Below are 19849 nucleotides of genomic sequence, written 5' to 3'. Positions count from 1 at the left end.
AACTGTGGGCTTAAATGTACAGATATAATTATGTCTTTAATATTAAAGAGTAACATAATTACTTTGCAAATACTCTAATTCTTTGTAATTAATTCCTTCATATATAAAAGGTACATACAATTCCCTCTTCTGAGTCACCTTGAAACATGGGTGATAATTTATCACATCTTAAGCCTTTATGCAAATACACTTCCGTAACATTTTTCTTGTCAAGACACTATGAAAATGAGTACAAAATATCATTTAATAAGAACATGCAATTTATTTTAATACACATAATGACCTTTTAAATCCATTTTACAGAATAACTGTACTTACTCTACTGTTTATTTTAGCAAATCAGGGGGCTGTTACAGATGTGCTTTCTTTGAATAATTATGCAACTCTTACAGTAATAAAGGCAAGGAATGTAATAGTGGATTTGCTATACACAAAATGAGAAACTCATCAAAGTAGCTCATAAACGAGAGCATAAGAAATATGATTAATGGAGATTTAAAAACCTGAGCCAACAATAATCATCACATAAAACTATTATCTGTGTTTCTAGTAATATTGATTTACCTTTGGTGAACCAGTTGGGCTGCCACAGGGAGACCGAACTATGCCTTTCTGAATTAGGTCCAGGCGAGGAGGCACTGGTGGGAGGCTTAGATGTGGGATCTGGAGAGGGTCTGGGTGTGGCTTTCTTCTCTGTGCCAGGGGAGAGGATCCAGGTGATGTGACTGGGGAATTCTGCCTGTCAGTGCACTATAATATAAAAAGAGAACAATGCTGCTTATGTGATGTGTGAAGTGTGTACCTTTCAGCTCTTAAGACATTTGGTTTTGAGAATGTATCTGCCATTGAACATCTGCTAAAATAAACTCACTTAGTTTACTGTGATTAATAGATGGAAAGAGCACACATTGTTCCCTCAAGGGCAGTATTATGTAAAGAATAAACAGATTAGTTTCTCCTATATATTGCACAAAGGGCCTAGGAAAAAAGCAGTGGAAGTGCAGTTTAAAGACAATCAAATGCAGGCCTTCTTCTAGAAACCTGTCTCCAGAAAAACACAATGCAGTGATGCACATTGCTCTTGGTTATCTATGTTATAGAATTTTCTTAGCTGTTTCTTAGGTGTTATAGAATCTTCTTAGAGTACAAATCTTTCTGTTCCATATAAAATATGTATAGTATCTCATGTATAATCTACTTTAATGAATAAAATCAGACAGGTTTTTCTTAAGTTGTATATTTATAATAAACAGCTTTAAGACCAAATATTTCCCCCTAAGTCTTCACATAGAAATTAAATCCTCAAGTTAAATGTTCTTCTTTAAAAACAATTAAACCTAGGAAACTCTACTTCTAAAACACGATACTATTGCAGGGTTTCCATGTTATTTGGTAGATAAAAGAGCACAAAAAAGCCATCAATAAGTACTGATTTGTATGTATGTATGTAATCCTTCTGATTTGTATGTAGGTATGTATACTTCCCTGGTGGCTCAGATAGTAAAGCGTCTACCTACAATGTGGGAGACCCGGTTCAATCCCTAGGTCAGGAAGATCTCCTGGAGAAGAAAATGGCAACCCAGTCCAGTATTCTTGACTGGAGAATCCCATGGACCAAGGAGCATGGTAGGCTACAGTCCATGGGGTCACAAAGAATCAGATACAACTGAGCGAATTCACAGTCATGTAACCTTTCTATTTCGAAAGTGTGTACGTGTGTGTGTCAGACACACCCTGATTTCCATATTTGATATAAAAGTAATCCTAATTAATTAAACAATATTCTATTCTGAAATACCAGGCAGTTTTCTTTTCAAGGCTAAGTTACTACTTATTTATTTGGAGACCTAGGCTTATGCTTGATACTTAACATTAATCTAACATGCTTTGATATTCATCTGTTTCCTAGTGTGAGTATGTATGAAGAATTTGAAGCTTGTGTTTAAGCCATTTCCCCCCTAACATTACTCACCTTTACAAGAGTAGTCAATGTCAACTGTCAATTTCATTTCAACTCTAGCAACAGTGAGAAATTTCCTTAACTGAGATGAGATAATAAATTTGTGTTCACATCCACACTAAGTTACATCATGGAAGGTTTCTGTTTTTAATTTACTAAAATTGAGGTTTGTCTGATTTTTTTTCTTATGACTAGACTAGCCTTATGGGTTTCTAGGGGGAAGACCATGTTGATCAACTAACACTTTAATCACATCACATCAAGGGTCTACACTATCAATGTGATTTCATCTGCTACTGATGCTGGCCTTGACTACCTGGTTAAGGCATTGATTGTCAGGGTTTCTACACTATAAAATTACTTTTTCTACCCTTTTCCTTACTCTACTCTTTGCAAGAAAGTTACTACGTGAAGCCCACATCAAAGGAGTTGGGACTTGCTTTTTAAAAATAAGCATGTCTGAGCAGAAGCTTCCACACTATATTTCAGGTATACCTGAATATTGTCATGAAATCACTAAACTATCAATTCTCTGCCTCTCTACTCTCTGCCAAATAACTGAAAAACAGGTCAATAAATGATGTACTTTCACATGCAAATTTTAAGAACATTTTCTTTTTATTCATTTCATGGTTCTCTTTATATTTCTTACCTTGTGATAAGGCAAAACATTCAACTGTTACTTAATTGAAGGAGAAAAAGTAGAAAGTCTAGAGTCATAACCTGATTTTAATGCACCTAGTCACTCTTAGTAGTAAAACAACAGTTTTACCCCAAAGGCCATGGAGCCTCAGATGGTCATGAATTTGAACCTGACAGAGTAAAACCAATCAAAAATGATCACACAACAGAAAAAAATCCTGATGTCAAACTACAAGAATCACAGTATAAAGCAACTCAGATCAGGAGAGGTCACCAGAAATCTAATTCTACCCAATTCCCATTAAGGATAAATTACATTATTTGAGAACTAGCGAAACTGATCTTGGTTATTATTCTTTACAAAAAAAGATTCAAGAAACAAAGTTATCTTATGTAAGTTTTACATATATACACACACACACACAGAGAATACAGAGCATGTCACTGTTTCAGTTACTTGGAGAGAAATTTTTCAGTGCTAGGTCCATACACAGGAGAAGGGGGTGACAGAATATGAGATGGTTGAATGGCATCGTCAACTCAATGGACATCAATGGAGACCGAGCAAACTCCAGGAGATAGTAAAGGACAGGGAAGCCTGGTGTGCTGCAGTCCATGGGGTCACAAAGAGTCGGACATGACTTAGCAAGTGAACAACAACAAGGTGTATTCACAGCAAAGACTATCTATGTTCCACCATGCATTTTTCTTCCACAACTATCTGCCTGCTTCCTTAATTACCTGGAACAGGAAGGAGAATTCTGAGAGGCAACGGCCCACTGTCACGAACTTGACTTCTGCTTTAATTACTAATTTAACATTTAAGCCATACCAAATCCCCAAGAAAAAGAAATGCAAAAAAGCAAAATGGCTGTCTGGGGAGGTCTTACAAATATCTGAGAAAAGAAGAGAAGCGAAAAGCCAAGGAGAAAAGGAAAAATATACCCATTCAATGTAGAGTTCCAAAGAACAGCAAGGAGAGATAAGAAAGCCTTCCTCAGTGATCAATGCAAAGAAATGGAGGAAAACAATAGAATGGGAAAGACTAGACATCTCTTCAAGAAAATCAGAGATAACAAGGGAACATTTCATGCAAAGACAGGCTCAATGAAGGACAGAAATGGTATGGACTTAACAGAAGCAGAAGATATTACGAAGAAGTGGCAAGAATACACAGAAGAACTATACAAAAAAGATCTTCACGACCCAGATAATCACGATGGTGTGGTCACTCAGACTCACCTAAAGACAGACATTCCTGAATGTGAAGTCAAGTGGGCCTTGGAAAGCATCACTACGAACAAAGCTAGTGGAGGTGATGGAATTCCAGGTGAGCTGTTTCAAATCCTGAAAGATGATGCTGTGAAAGTGCTGCACTCAATATGCCAGCAAATGTGGAAAACTCAGGAGTGGCCACAGGATTGGAAAAGGTCAGTTTTCATTCCAATCCCAAAGAAAGGCTATGCCAAAGAATGCTCAAACTACTGCACAGTTGCACTCATCTCACACACTAGTAAAGCAATGCTCAAAATTCTCCAAGCCAGGCTTCAGCAATACGTGAACCGTGAACTTCCTGATGTTCAAGCTGGTTTTAGAAAAGGCAGAGGAACCAGAGATCAAACTGCCAACATCTGCTGGATCACGGAAAAAGCAAGGGAGTTCCAGAAAAACATCTATTTCTGCTTTATTGACTATGCCAAAGCCTTTGACTGTGTGGATCACAATAAACTGTGGAAAATTCTGAAAGAGATGAGAATACCAGACCACCTGACCTGCCTCTTGAGAAATCTGTATGCAGGTCAGGAAGCAGCAGTTAGAACTGGACATGGAACAACAGACTGGTTCCAAATAGGAAAAGGCATAGTCAAGCCTGCATATTGTCACCCTGCTTATTTAACTTCTATGCAGAGTACATCATGAGAAACACTGGGCTGGAAGAAGCACAAGCTGGAATCAAGATTGCTGGGAGAAATATCAATAACCTCAGATATGCAGATGACACCACCTTTATGGCAGAAAGTGAAGAAGAACTAAGGAGCCTCTTGATGCAAGTGAAAGAAGAGAGTGAAAAAGTTGGCTTAAAGCTCAGCATTCAGAAAACAAAGATCATGGCATCTGGTCCCATCACTTCATGGCAAATAGATGGGGCAACAATAGAAACAGTGGCTGATTTTGTTTTTCTGGGCTCCCAAATCACTGCAGATGGTGATTGCAGCCATGAAACTAAAAGACGCTTACTCCTTGGAAGGAAAGTTATGACCAACCTAGATAGCACATTAAAAAGCAGAGACATTACTTTGTCAACAAAGTTCCATCTAGTCAAGGATATGGTTTTTCCAGGACTCATGTATGGATGTGAGAGTTGGACTATAAAGAAAGCTGAGCGCCGAAGAATTGATGCTTTTGAACTGTGGTGTTGGAGAAGACTCTTGAGAGTCCCTTGGACTGCAAGGAGACCCAACCAATCCATTCTAAAGGAGATCAGTCCTGGGTGTTCATTGGAAGGAGTGATGTTGAAGCTGAAACTCCAATACTTTGGCCACCTGATGCAAAGAGCTGATTCATTTGAAAGGACCCTGATGCTGGGAAAGACTGAGGGCAGGAGGAGAAGGGGATGACAGAGGATGAGATGATTGGATGGCATCACGGACTCGATGGACATGAGTTTGGCTGGACTCCGGGAGTTGGTGATGGCCAGGGAGGCCGGGTGTGCTGTGGTTCACGGGGTTGTAAAGAGTTGGACACAACTGTGCAACTGAACTGAACTGAACTTCCTAGTATTTTTAAGTAATGGGATGCACTTGTTTTGAATTGGGTGAATTGTTAAGATACTGAAAGAGTATACTGAAAATCCTCGGAGAGACATCCAAACCAAGGTGTATGGTGCAGCAGTAATCCTGAACATCTATACTCCTCCAGACAAGCACCCTCTCCATAGTTCTGTGAATGTAATCTGAAGCAAATCTTAAGAATAGTTCATACTACACTCTCAAAGTGATTTTATACTGTCCTCCTTAAAGACTACTGTATTTTGAAGCATTATAGTATCTGTAAGTTGGTTTAGTCGTAAGTATTTAATGGAGTGTATATCAGTAGTGAAGAAAGAATTTTTTTTTTACCTTTATTGATTATGTGGTCTAAATTTACCATAACTTATTCATTTTCCAGAGTTCTCCTAAATCACATCAAAATTCCCATGTAAGAGTAGAGAGTCTAATAGTGCCCTTTAAACAATAATGCCTTTTTCTTTGCTGAAGCCTTTTTGTTGTCTCTGTGAACAATTCTGAAACTACAATAGGGAAACTTTGTATTAACTTTTATTACTAGGAAAATTCAAATGCTAACTATGAATATTTGTGAACATTTTTAGTAGATGGTCACATTAAAGGTCAATCAATTATATTTTTCCCTTCCTCTTTGAAAGTCTAAAAAGAAAAAAAGTCTTATACAATGTTTCACAAGCCTGCTCATACTATATTCTTAGCCTAATATCTATCATATTCTTTTATTTACCCCTCAGTGATTTGAAAGAGCTCTGTATATATTAGGATAGTGAACCTCTAATCTGTTTTAACAGTAGTGAAAAATTTTTTTCTCATTTTGTCTTTTAAATTTTTTAATAGCAGAAATTTTATTTTTAAAGAAGAGACTTTACTACTGTACTTCTGGCTTTAATATTCTAATGAATAAATAAAATTAATTAGTATAATAAAAAGGCATACTAATCAATGGTTTCTTAAAAGGATCTTATCCTTTTTGCATAGCCTTTACATGAAATCCTTTTTAGTTACTCCATTTCTTTCTGTTCACAGTATTAGGTTAGAACAAGAAAATGGAAAGCTAGAAAAGATTAACTAGGAAACCAGGAAGTAGAAAGTAGGATGTGGACACAGAATTAACTGTATAGAATTTATTGCACAGTATAAAGAAAATCATTTATATAGAGGCAACTGTAAGAACTCCAAAGGATGTCATCATCCTTTCAAGTTATAGGTTAGCTGATTTGAACGATTCCATCCCTTTATATTGATTTTAGTTATTCTCAAATTTTTCTGGAGCTATTTCAAATCCTGAAAGATGATGGTGTTAAAGTGCTACACTCAATATGTCAGCAAATTTGGGAAACTCGGCAGTGGTCACAGGACTGGAAAAGGACAGTTTTCATTCCAACCCCAAAGAAAGGCAGTGCCAAAGAATGTTCAATCTACCACAAAATTGCACTCATCTCACACACTAGCAAAGTAATGATCAAAAATTTCCAAGCTAGGCTTCAACAGTACATGAACTGAGAACTTCCAGATTTTCAAGCTGGATTTAGAAAAGGCAGGGGAACCAGATATCAAATTGCCAACATCTGCTGGATCATAGAAAAAACAATAGGATTCCAGAAAAACATCTCCTTCAGCTTCACTGACTATGCCAAAGCCTTTGACTGTGTGGATCACAACAAACTGGAAAATTCTTCAAGAGATGGGAATCCCAGACTATCTCACCTGCCTCCCGAAAAACCTGTATGCAGGTCAAGAAGCAACAGTTAGAACCGGACATGGAACAATGGACTCTTTCCAAATTGGGACAGGAGTACACCAAGGCTGTATATTGTCACCCTGCTTATATCTAACTTAACATGCAGAGTATATCACATGAAATGCTGGGCTGGATGAAACACAAGCTAAATCAAGACTGCAGGGAGAAATATCAATAAACTCATATATGAAGATGGAAATCCTTATGACAGCAAGCAAAGAGTAACTAAAGAGCCTCCTGATGAAGGTGAAAGAGGAGAGTGAAAAAGTTGGCTTCAAACTCAACAATCCAAAAGGAGGATCATGGCATCCAGTCAAGGAAACAGTGAGAAACTTTATTTTTTTGGGCTCCAAAATCACTGCAGGTGGTGACTACAGCCATGAAATTAAAAGACGCTTGCTCCTTGGAAGAAAATCTATGACAAACCTAGACAGCATATTAAAAAGCAGAGACATTACTTTGTCGACAAAGATCTGTATAGTCAAAGCTATGGTTTTTCCAGTAGTCGTGTATGGATGTGAGAGCTGGACCATAAAGAAGGCTGAGCACCGAAGAACTGATGCTTTTGAACTGTGGTGTGGGAGAAGACTCTGGAGTCCCTTGGACTGCAAGGAGATCAAACCAGTCAATCCTAGAGGAAATCAGTCCTGAATATTCATTGGAAGGACTGATGCTGAAGCTCCAATTCTTTGGCCACCTGATACAAAGAGTCAACTCATTAGAAAGACCCCAATGCTGTAAAAGATTGAAGGCAGGAGGAGAAGACGACAACAGAGGACAAAATGTTTGGATGGCATCACCGACTCAACGGACACGAGCCTGAGCAAGCTCCAAGAGATGGTGAAGGACAGGGAAGCCTGGCGTGCTGCAGTCCATGTGGTTACAAAGAGTCAGACACAGCTGAATGACTGAACAAAAACAACCCTTGTTTTCAGAACTTCAGAATATATGCTCTTTCCACCCCCTGTCCCATTTCCACCCCTTTTAAAATACAAAAGCTGGGCACCTTGATTCCTGCCTGTATTATCATCAGTTCAGTTCAGTCACTCAATCGTGTCTGAGTTTTTGCGACCCCATGGACTGCAGCACACCAGGCTGTCCCTTTCTTTGGGATATTATCATCACACTAGCCTATTTGTCTAACTAACAATTTCTCTTAAGTTCTTTAATAATGGTTGTTGATGAGCTGCCTTTAACAAACTGGAGTCCTGGGGCTCTAGAAATTTAAAGACCACATTTGATTCTTTTATGTGTCTACATGCTCACCAATTTCTCCAAACCCTTTGCTTCATAAAATGATAAAATATTCTTTATTTTTCTGACAAAATTTACCGAATTCTTTAGCACTTAGGAGACGAATAACTATCACAAAAAATAGAGAAATCTAAATTTGCAATTTTAACAGAAAATCCTGAGAGAAAAGGCCCAGGAAGTAAAGTAGTCAAAAGCTCATCTCAGCATGCTCAGCAATTACCACAAATAATCGAGGACTCATTGTATTTTAGTCACTCTTCATTTTATCCACACCTTTTAAAGAGAGATTTTGTAAAAGCTTTATTAATAAGATCCATTATTATGGAAATAGCAAAACATCTGTTAAGAAACTTCAAACCCTGCCAGGCTATTATTAAAAACAGGATAAGAGAAAATCTCTCCAATCACTAATAAGATGAGAGTTCTGACAATCTCAGCGATAATCAAAGTCAAATTTATAGTATTTCTAAGAAGATTTTTACTTAATGAATTTTCATGTCTGAACAAGGTAGATACAAGTATTATAAGGGTGATTAAAAGGACAACATTTCTCTAAATATGTGAAAATTAATGAAGGACACTGATAAAACTTATCATAGAAAATATAATATTCTAAGTAAAATATTCTAATAAAATAGAATTTAAAACATTTTATTTTCATTCTAACTATTCCTTTGGTTATTCTTTACTCATAGTCATTTGTAAACATAACAAAATCAAGATTTTAACAGCCCACACAGTATATTATTCAGAAGATATCCATTACAGAAATATTTATACACACACATACCCATGTGTCATTTGTAATGTCTAATTTAATATTTAAGTAATTACCAAATGCCTAATATGTTTAAATAATGGCATGGTCTTGATGTTAATTGGGTGAATTCCTAAGATATTAAAAGGGTATATTGAAAATGCTCGGACAGACATCTGAATGAATTGTGTTGTCTATTTTGGAGTACTGTACCATTGTTCCTTTTTAGATAACAAATGCTTACATGAGGAACATGGTATAAGAGTAATAATATGGTCATTTCATGCTTAGACTGCTTATCCACAGTTGCACTTCAAGAAATCTCAATATGTAGGAATTCAGGGAAGAATTTGTAGTGAAAAAGAAAAGTGCTTCCAACTTGATCTACACATTGAATGCAATCCCAATTAAAATCCCAGCAAGTAATATTTTAGATATCATCAAACTGATTCTGAAGTTTAGATAGAGACAAAAGGCCCAGAATAGGCAATAGAGCAAAAGAGGACAAAGTTGGAAGGCCAACACTGCTTGACTTCAAGACCCACCAAAAAGCTACACTAATCAAGATTCTGTGATATTGGCAGAAAACAGACAAATACATTAGTGGAACAGAAATAGATCCTCCAAAATACAGTCAACTGATCTCTGACATAAGAGCAAAAGTAACACAACGTAGTAAAGATATTCTTCTCAACAACTGGCGCTAAAGAACAGGACAGCCATATGCAAAAAAATTCTAGACATAGACCTTATTCTTTCACAAAAATTAACTCAAAATGGGCCACAAACCTAAATGTAAAATGCAAAATTATACAACTCCTAGAAGATAATATGGTAGAAGTCCCATATTAAAAGATGAGATGACTTTGATGATCACTTTTTAGATACACCACCAACGTTGCCATCCATGACATCATTAAAATGAAAAATTTCTATTCTGTGAAAGAAACTATCAAGTAAATAAAAAATGCCACAGACTAGAAGAAAATCTTTGGAAAATATATGTCTGAGAAAGGACTGTTATCTAAAATATACAAAGAACTCTTAAAACTCAACAATAAGAGACTAACAATCAGATTTTTCAAATGAGCCAAAGACTTCATCAGATATCACACTAAAGATAATACAGATGGAAAAATCACTATATGAGAAGATGCTACACATCATATGTCATCAGGGAAATGTAAATTAGAACAACAATGAGATATCACTATGAAATCCAAACCACTGACAACATCAAATGCTGATAAGGAGGTGGTAAAAACAAAAATCTTATTCTTCTTTGTAAGAGTCTGGTGGTTTCTTACAAAACTGAACATACTCTTAACATACAATGTAGCAATCATGCTCCTTGATATTTACCCAAAGGAGCTAAAAACCCATGTGCACACAAAGAAGTGCATATAGATGTTTATAATTGTTTTATTCATAATTGCCAAAACTTGTAAGCAACCAAGATGTCCTTCAGTAGGTGAATAGGTAATAAACAAACTGTGGTACAACCAAATAATGGAATATTATTAGTCCAAAAAGAAATGAGCCACATTGAGCTAGGAAAGGACACAGTGGAAATTTAAATGCATACTACTAAGTGAAAGAGCTTCCCTGGTGGCGCAGAGGGTAAAGAGTCTGCCTGCAAAACGGGAGACCCAGGTTCAGTTCCTGGGTTGGGAAGATCCCCTGGAGAAGGAAATGGCAACCCACTCCAGTATTCTTGCCTGGAGTATCCTCATGGACAGAGGAGCCTGGTGGGCTGTAGTCCATGGGGTTGCAAAGAGTGGAACACGACTGAGCGACTTCATGTTCAAGTTCCCGTTCAAGTGAATGAAGCTAATCTGAGAAGGCTACATATGGTATTATCCCAACCATAATAACATTCTGGAAAAGGCAAAGCTATTAAGACAGTAAAAAGAGCAATGGTTGCTGGAGGGGTTGGTGGGTAGATGAACAGGCAGAACACAGGATTTTTAGGGCAGTGAAAATACTCTGCTGCTAAGTCGCATCAGTCGTGTCCGACTCTGTGAGACCCCGTAGACGGCAGCCTACGAGGCTCCCCGTCCCTGGGATTCTCCGGGCAAGAACACTGGAGTGGGTTGCCATTTCCTTCTCCAGTGCGTGACAGTGAAAAGTGAAAGTACTCTGCATGACACTATACCTGACACCATACATTTCTGCAGACTTTCAGAATGCACAGCACCACACGTAGCTCTACTGTGAACCATGGACTTCAGACAGTGATGATGTGCCAATGGAGGTTCATCTGTTACGACAAATGTATGCGTCTGGTGGGGGGTGCTGACAATAGGGGGAGGCTACCCATGTGTGGGGAGGCAGGGGGGTCATGGGAAATCTGTGTACATCCCCCTCAATTTGTCTGTGAACCTAAAACTGCTCTAAAAGTCTTCTGAAAAAAACAAAAACCAATCAAAGAAAGAAAAGTCATCTCAAAGGAGAAATTCTGCATTCCTTCCTCTAGGAAAAGTGACAAGAAATAAGCACCTTGCCAACTTACTAAGAATATGGATATTACATTTGTGTGTGAACTCAGGTTTACTATTTTACATTACTTTTATTATTTACATTCCACTAATAGCTTCTGTAAATTTTTTAGATACTACAAATTACGAGCAATGAAGAGGAGGAAAATGGTTAGAAAGTTACATATGGAGGAATATTGACTCGATTAAGAGCTAACATCTCTTTGAGGTTTGACAGGGAGATAGTCAATAAAACTGCCAATAGAGTCTACTTTAAAGAAGTGCAAACAGCCTCACAAGCGGAATAACCCCAAGGGCCTTCTCCATTAAAATGTTAAACATTATTAACTACTTAGAGTTATACTGCTTCTCCCTGAAGTGCCTTTTAGAAGAGGGACATAATCTCCTAGCCTGTGACCAGCCTCCATAAACCTGAAATTTCTTTGAAGTTTCATATTTTACTTTAAACATTTATATGAGTTTTGCATTCTGATCCAAATATACATGTGATATTAATTCAAAGCTATGGTTCCACTGTCTGTGTGCAACTCCCCCTTAAATCCTGTAGCAAAATGTAAGCTTTAAGAAGTGTGTCACGTTGATTATAGTGGCTTCTTATGCCCTTTGGTTCATTCAGCTGCATAACCAATTTTGAGAAGTCAGGGAAGAGTGACATATAATTCAGACAGAAATATTTCCATAAAAATGGCTAAGGAACAAGAACATTCTGGGAATTAAGGGAATTCTATCTAGCCACTGAAAAATGCCCTTATGTGAAAGCCCTAATGCTTGCAAACTACAGTTGCTACAGTTGCTTTGAACAATAAGCAATTGCTATTTAGTTACTTAAGTTCTTCATCCTACTTGAGAGAATATGTACTTGATTGTTTCTTAAAATTAATTTTATTTAATTAGGTATAGTTGATTTACAATGTTGTGTTAGTTTCTGCTATATAGCAAAGTGAATCAGTTATACATATATCCACTCTTTAGATTGCTTCCCGTACAGGTAGGTCATTACAGAGTACTGAGCTACCTGTACTTAATCATTTGAATATACTTCTGTAGAAAATAAGACTGTTGTAAACTTATCTAAATTATTTTAGTCCTTAAGATAATATTTCAGCAGATATGTTGGCAACTTTGCATTTTCTGAGTTTTAAACCTACAAGGTAGTTGTACTATAGGAGAGTTTGGACCATAACGAAGTCTTGAGCACCGAAGAATTGATGCTTTCAAATTGTGGTGCTGGAGAGACTCTTGAGAGTCCCTTGGACTGCAAGAAAATCAAACCAGTCAATCCTGAAGGAAAAAAAAAAAAAAAAAAAAATCCTGAAGGAAATCAACCGTGAATATTCATTGGAAGAACTGATGCTGGAGCTCTAATACTTTGGCCACCTGATGCGAAGAACTGACTCACTGGGAAAGATCCTGATGCTGGGAAAGATTGACAGGAGGAGGAAAAGGGGGTGACAGAGGATGAGGTGGTCGGATGGCATCACTGATTCAATGGACATGTGTTTGAGCAAACTCTTGGAGACAGTGAAGAACAGGGAAGTCTGGGGGTGCTGCTGTCCCTGGTATTGCAGAGTCAGACATGACAGTAACTGTACACTAAGTACAACAAGGTAGTTGTGCAGTAAGTTTAATGTGGCCAATGATTCCATAATTATGTATACATTAATAAAGAAATACAGCCGACCTCTTGCCAAACCAATCCCGTTGTAATGTCTGTTTCTTTCTAAACAATGACACATGATAGTATCTAAAAGAAAAGATACATCTATAGACATCTCAAAAATACTAATATTTAATTCTCAGAAGTACAGCAATAATTGTAGGAGTCTTGCTAAGTCGCTTCAATCGTGTCCGACTCTGTGTGACCCCACAGACGGTAGCCCACCAGGCTCCCCTGTCCCTGGGATTCTCCAGGCAAGAACACTGGAGTGGGTTGCCATTTCCTTCTCCAATGCATGAAAGTGAAAAGGGAAAGTGAAGTCGCTCAGTCGTATCCAACTCTTCGCGACCCCATGGACTGCAGCCCACCAGGATCCTCTGTCCATGGGATTTTCCAGGCAAGAGTACTGGAGTGGGTTGCCATTGCCTTCTCTGGTAGGAGTCTTGAATAACACTGTATAAAGAATAATGTTAATAATAACTGATACTTAACGTTTACTATGTACCAGCACTGTTCTAATGGCTTTACATTAACTCATTGAATCTCAACCCTAACGTTTTCACAGGCAAGGTCACTGAGGCATAGGGAGCTAAATAACCAATGGATGGCACACAAATACTAAGGAGCAGAACTGGAACATGAACTCAGAGTGCTGGACGCCAGGGACCATAGCTCTCTTAAGCACTGTATAGTTAACAGGGTCACCACTGATAACTCAATGAAAAAACTGAAAAACAAAACTTTCTCAAAGGCCTACACTGTGTTTTAGGCACTATGCAAGTCTCTGAGAATGAAAAGAAGAGCAAAGCATGCCCTGCAGGGCTCACAGTCTACACCACAGGAGGCCAACTCAAAACTAAGTCCAAGATCAAGTGCTTGCCTCTTCACACATTCAAACTACTTCTGAGGAATGCGTGACAGGGTCTTCAAGGTCCCCTATATCATATTACACTTGGACAAAGTAGTTTTTTCCTTTGATATCCACATACTAATAAAGAAAATGCTACTCATCTGCATGGAGAGCTTTAAGAAAATGAGTAAACAGAATGCAATTACATGGCAAACAATAACCTGCGACTGTGGACTGCTTACTGTCATTCAGGACTTTGCCTGTGTTGCAAGAGAGGAGGTAAGAACCGCTAGATGCATCAGTGTCATTTTTCTTAGATGGGTCTGTCCCATGGGTTGGAGGATGCTTGCATCTCTGACCCCAGCCACTAAATGTCAGTGGTTCCCTTGATCTCTCGGTCATTGTGACAATGAAAGTATCCCCACATATTTCTGAATACCTTCAGGAGGTAGAACTCACTCATACTTGAAAACCATGGTCTACATTTCAAATGTCTGGCTATTTTTGAATTTCACTTTCATTGTAAATTTTGTCCTTACTGGTCCAGCATGAGCCCTGTGGTTGGAATCTAAGTCACATTAAAAAGGTCATACTACCCTAAGAACACTGGAAAACCACTGTGATCTATACACATGAACTCTTTGCTCAGAATAGGAGTACTATGGATCCTTTCTTCACATTAGGAAAAGGAAGAATTAAATGATATATTACGTTTTCAATTAGCAATATGTATTTTAATTAGAGATGAGAGCATTAGGAGGATGTATAAAAAAGATAAAGGAATAATAATTCCTTTGACCTATGGTCACATCTGATTTTCCTCTTACCTGGTCACTCACTAAAATTTTAAATATTGTTTTAAGATAATATAATGTTTAAGACCAAGGAAACTAATCTCGGTTCATATACTAGGTCAGTCTATCAATCTATTTGTACCAAATCTTCATTTGTTTGTAATTTATATATTTTGTGAATAGTATGTTTTGTCAAAGTAATTGCTAAGGAACTGTGGAGATTCTTTAAACCTCTGGCAAAATGAAACAAAATTCTGACCTAGCAACAGATACTTTTTCTTAGCTTTGATCTGACTAAAGTCAGATAGGATTTGATCTTATCCATCACACCCTGGACTTCCTCTAAGGGCTCACTCAGATCCAATTATCCTAGAAATTCAGACAGCTCAAGAACTCAAGCAATGGTACAATTTCAAGTAGAACCTAAAACAGCTTCTAGTGAAAGTCATAAAATAGCCTATATCTAGAAAGGTAACTGACACACTATATTATAGATTTATAGGTTCTTCTTGCTTTGGCAAGATTAGCATTACTAAATAAACTTATAAAACAAACAACAAAGATACATTCTATATGTTCAGTATGCTGCTACTTATAAATTCCAGCTGCAGATATCACCATGACAACAGGAATATACAAACAGCTAGGTTCTCTATGCTTTGATAGAAGCATTACTAATTTGAAGAATGTAATATGCTTCAGACAGATAGGAACAATTTCACAATATAGTTGTAAAAGAAGGGGAAGGTGAAGAGTATTTGAAATGGCAGATAAAAGAGAATTAATTCCTTATACTGGACAATGACTGACAGTCACTCATGGAGTTGAGAGAATGAAATGTTTTTAAAATGAATAACTTAAAGAATGAATGAGGCAACAGAATGATAACAGAGTGGAAGAAAATCAAGCAGAAGAGCTATTGTGGGAAAATGATCTGTGGTATTTGTTTATAACCTCAGCTGAAGACAGAACTGCATAAAATCTGTAATTTGGTATTTTGCACAGATATAGCCAAGTCTTCAGACTGGAGTGAAAAAGATGCTTAAAATCAGGTCACTGCCCTCACAGACCATGTGAACATGCACGAGCATTTATTATTTCACTTAATATATGTCTAGGTACTAAGAAACACAAAGATAAATAAGATATTGGCACTGGCCTTAAGAACAGTCTAATGCAGAAGACAGTCCTCTGAATAAAACATAACAATTTAGTGTAACTCTTGAAACGAAAGTACCTATAAGTGCTATTGGAACATAATACCATAACACTGTTTTTCCCAATTATTCAGAAAGAACTGATGCTTGTAGTTACAGTAAAATTCAGGTTTTATTGAAAATAAAGTGGCAGTGATTTATGAAATATTATAAAATTCACAATCTGTTTAACTGACAAGAGGCAGGCCAGTGCACATAAAGACATATAACTGAAACATGATTCCTCAATTTAAAAACAAATAATTATAAGTTCTTTAAGTTTCTTCAATGTAATTGCGCCTGGAAAGTAAAGAAATGATGCTGACTGGAGTGACAGATTTGTTCAATAACACTGCTGAGTTCTGGGACAATAAAGTCTGAGAGCAGCACCAGCCTTCTCTTTTTTGGGGTAAACTCCTTGGAAGGAAAGTTATGACCAACCTAGACAGCATATTGAAAAGCAGAGACATAACTTTGCCAACAAAGGTCCATTTAGTCAAGACTATGGTTTTTCCAGTGGTCATGTATGGATGTGAGAGTTGGACTGTGAAGAAGGCTGAGCGCCGAAGAATTGATGCTTTTGAACTGTGGTGTTGGAGAAGACTCTTGCGAGTCCCTTGGACTGCAAGGAGATCCAACCAGTCCATTCTGAAGGAGATCAGTCCTGAGTGTTCATTGGAAGGACTGATGCTGAAGCTGAAACTCCAGTACTTCGGCCACCTCATGCAAAGAGTTGACTCACTGGAAAAGACTCTGATGCTGGGAGGGACTGGGGGTAGGAGGAGAAGGGGACGACCGAGGATGAGATGGCTGGATGGCATCACGGACTCGATGGGCGTGAGTCTGAGTGAACTCCGGGAGTTGGTGATGGACAGGGAGGCCTGGCGTGCTGGAGTCATGGGGTCGCAAAGAGTCGGACACGACTGAGCGACGGAACTGAATTCAATTGAAAGAGAAGATCATTGTCAAGTTTCTCAGCTCCCTCAACAGAAAGTCCACCAGCAGCCAGAGAACACAGCATGCACGGTTTGAGCGCGAGTGAAAGGCCAGGGAAGACCACCAGCCACCTTTGACTGTCCTGCGCTCGTTCTCTGTTGTCAGTGATTCCCTTCAGTTGTCAGTGCCACTACTGAAACAGAGCTCCAGCTTCAACTTGATCCAGTGGAAATCAGGCTGAAACCGCAACCTGCCCCAAACTCACGCAGGGTAAATACCATTTTCTCCCAATCGGTAAGGTGTACAAAGTTCTTGAAAGAATTACTTTCATGGCCCTTTTCCCCGTCCTCTGACATGAATCACTGAAAGCAGAAAGCCCATTTAGTAAGGAAAATTGAAAATGCCTTTTTCCTAGGTAGAAAACATTACCATCTAGTTCACTGGAACTACTTCAGCTGTTGTACTTGTCTCAAATACTTTGCTGTCATCCCCTATTATCCATGCATTCAATAAGCATTCTTTAAATGCTTTAAAGTGTCCTAGATCTGGGGATGGAAATGTGTTTCTTAAAGGGCCATATAGTAAATATTTTAGGCTTTGCAAACCAAGAGGCAAAATCAAGGAAATTACACAGGTAACTAAAAAATCATTTAAATATATAACCATTTAAAATGTAAAATTATCATTAGCTCACAGGAAAACAAACACAGGCCACAGATTAATGATTTTAGTGCTAGATCAGTCAAATATTCAGACCAAGCTAAAACCATTAGGTTCCTAAATTAAAAGGAAAGGTCTTTTGCAATAAGATCTAGCTTCTAATAAGAACCTGGAGGAATGATCTAATAACACTGTCCAAAAAAATTATGTACTGGTTATTAAGTATTTCTATTATATCTATCTATAATAAATATTTTGACATATATAGAAATGTTCTACATCTGTACAGTTCTACAGTGTAGCTGGTAGACACAAGAGGCTCTTAAGCATTCCAAATATGTTGAGTGTAACTGAAAAACAAAATTTTTAAATTTATTAAATCTTAATTAGAAACATTTAAATAGCCACATACAATGAGTATATTGGAAACAAACATAATAATTACTTATACATCTAATTAGGAGGGCCTAAATGAATTAGTTAGGTTTTTAGTGACCAGTTAGGGCGTAAGTAACTTTATAGTTAATGCCAACAGATCACAATTCAAATTATTTTTAATTTCTGGTTATTTGTGATGTACATTACATTATGAAACTGAAAAGACATGCAGAAGACAGGTACTTATGCACTATCAAGTACAACTTGTGTGACATGTTCCAAAAAGGACAAAAGAGGTGTATTGCATGATGGCGCACGACTGAAGGTCTAAGTATCAGGGAGACCTGGAATACAGCACCAGTTCTGCTTAAAGTATTGCTTGGCTCTTAGGCAAGTCATTGCACCTCCTCCTTCAATGGCCTCCTTTGTAAAACAGCACATTAACAGTAGCTTCTCTACTGGGTTGGTGTCATAATCAAATGAGATCAAAGATGTAAGAACCTAGAACACTGTAAGCTCCCTGAAATCACAAATGTTACTACTTTATTTTACTTCATTAAAATAATATTATATGACAAATATTTTAGGATACAGTCCACAATCGGCCTTGGTAGAAACCATTTCATCACATTGCATGTGAGAGAGCTACATATGAAGTGTTGGTTATCACTGCATTTTTATCCAGCAGACATAACTGAATTCTGGCTCTACAACTTCCTAATGCAGCACATCACAAGCCCACGCTGAGCTTCATTTCCTTATCTGAAAAATGAGAAGGGTCTCTTCTCTTCAAGTTGAGAGAATAAAAGATGTGAGAAGTTTTGTTCATATACATATTAATACTGGTAGAAAATACTGATTAAGAGTTCATCTTAAAATTTAAGTCTCAATTCCCTGTTTCAGTTAGAGCTTTTTGTCTCTTGTTCATCCTTAAGGTAGGGTTACTGAGGAACTGAGGAATAATTACTTCCTTTCTTCCATCTCTTGGGCCAAAAGGATCACAAACTTCAAAACTGAATATAGTTGTCAGCATTAAAAGACAGAATCAAGAGTAGTTTCTCTTAAATTATGACATTTTAATGAAAAAACAGTGAGGTGAAGAATAAAAATCATCTTATACCAAAGCAAACTTTGAGAGTAGCCATTCTGGTGGTGGTAATGTTATCTCCATATGCAGAAATTTGAGAGAAGGACTGAAAAATCTACATGACCATGTGTAAAACAGATAGCTAGTGGAAAGCTGCTATGTAACAGGGCGCCCAGCCTAGTGCTCTGTGATGACCTAGAGGGGTAAGATGGGGGAGGGGGGAGGAGGCTCAAGATGGGGGTGGATATATGTTTACTTAAATTTGATTCACACTGTTGTACAGCAGTGACCAACACAACATCATAAAGCAATTATCCTCCAATCAAAAATAGAGTAAAAATAAATCCTAAGGACAAGTACTTGGTAAGCATGGAACACTGGAACACAAAATGCAGGAGGGCCAAGAAATAAACTTTGACATAGCCCTAAAGAAGCAGTAACCCTCCAATCACCTCATCAGTTTCCTGTATCAGGTGTGTCCCTAACTCAGAGACCCAGACGCATGTGGCAGACATGGTCTGGCGCCATCACACATTATCATCACTCTACCTACATAGATGGCAAACAGGTTGCATATCACCTGCCATATCCTAACAAATTAGAGCAGAGGTTCTACAAGGCTGTCCAGGCCAAGTCTGAACCCACCAGGGATG

At 37.8% G+C, this 19849-nt stretch overlaps 1 protein-coding gene across 6 annotated transcripts in view; it reads right to left on the bottom strand.

Annotated features, from left to right (window-relative positions):
* CBLB (Cbl proto-oncogene B) overlaps positions 1–19849 on the bottom strand; it is a 223782-nt gene that overhangs the window by 56190 nt on the left and 147743 nt on the right. For all 6 annotated transcript variants that reach the window (XM_040225399.1, XM_040225415.1, XM_040225426.1 and 3 more), the window contains one exon: positions 565–750. In XM_040225399.1, coding sequence (XP_040081333.1) covers positions 565–750 — 186 coding nt within the window. The remainder of the gene's footprint in view (positions 1–564; positions 751–19849) is intronic.

Source organism: Oryx dammah, unplaced genomic scaffold (assembly GCF_014754425.2).
Source record: "Oryx dammah isolate SB20612 unplaced genomic scaffold, SCBI_Odam_1.1 HiC_scaffold_2, whole genome shotgun sequence".
NCBI lineage: Eukaryota > Metazoa > Chordata > Mammalia > Artiodactyla > Bovidae > Oryx > Oryx dammah.
The sequence above is the reverse complement of the archived record's forward strand: the minus strand, read 5'-3'. Positions and strand labels throughout refer to the sequence as shown.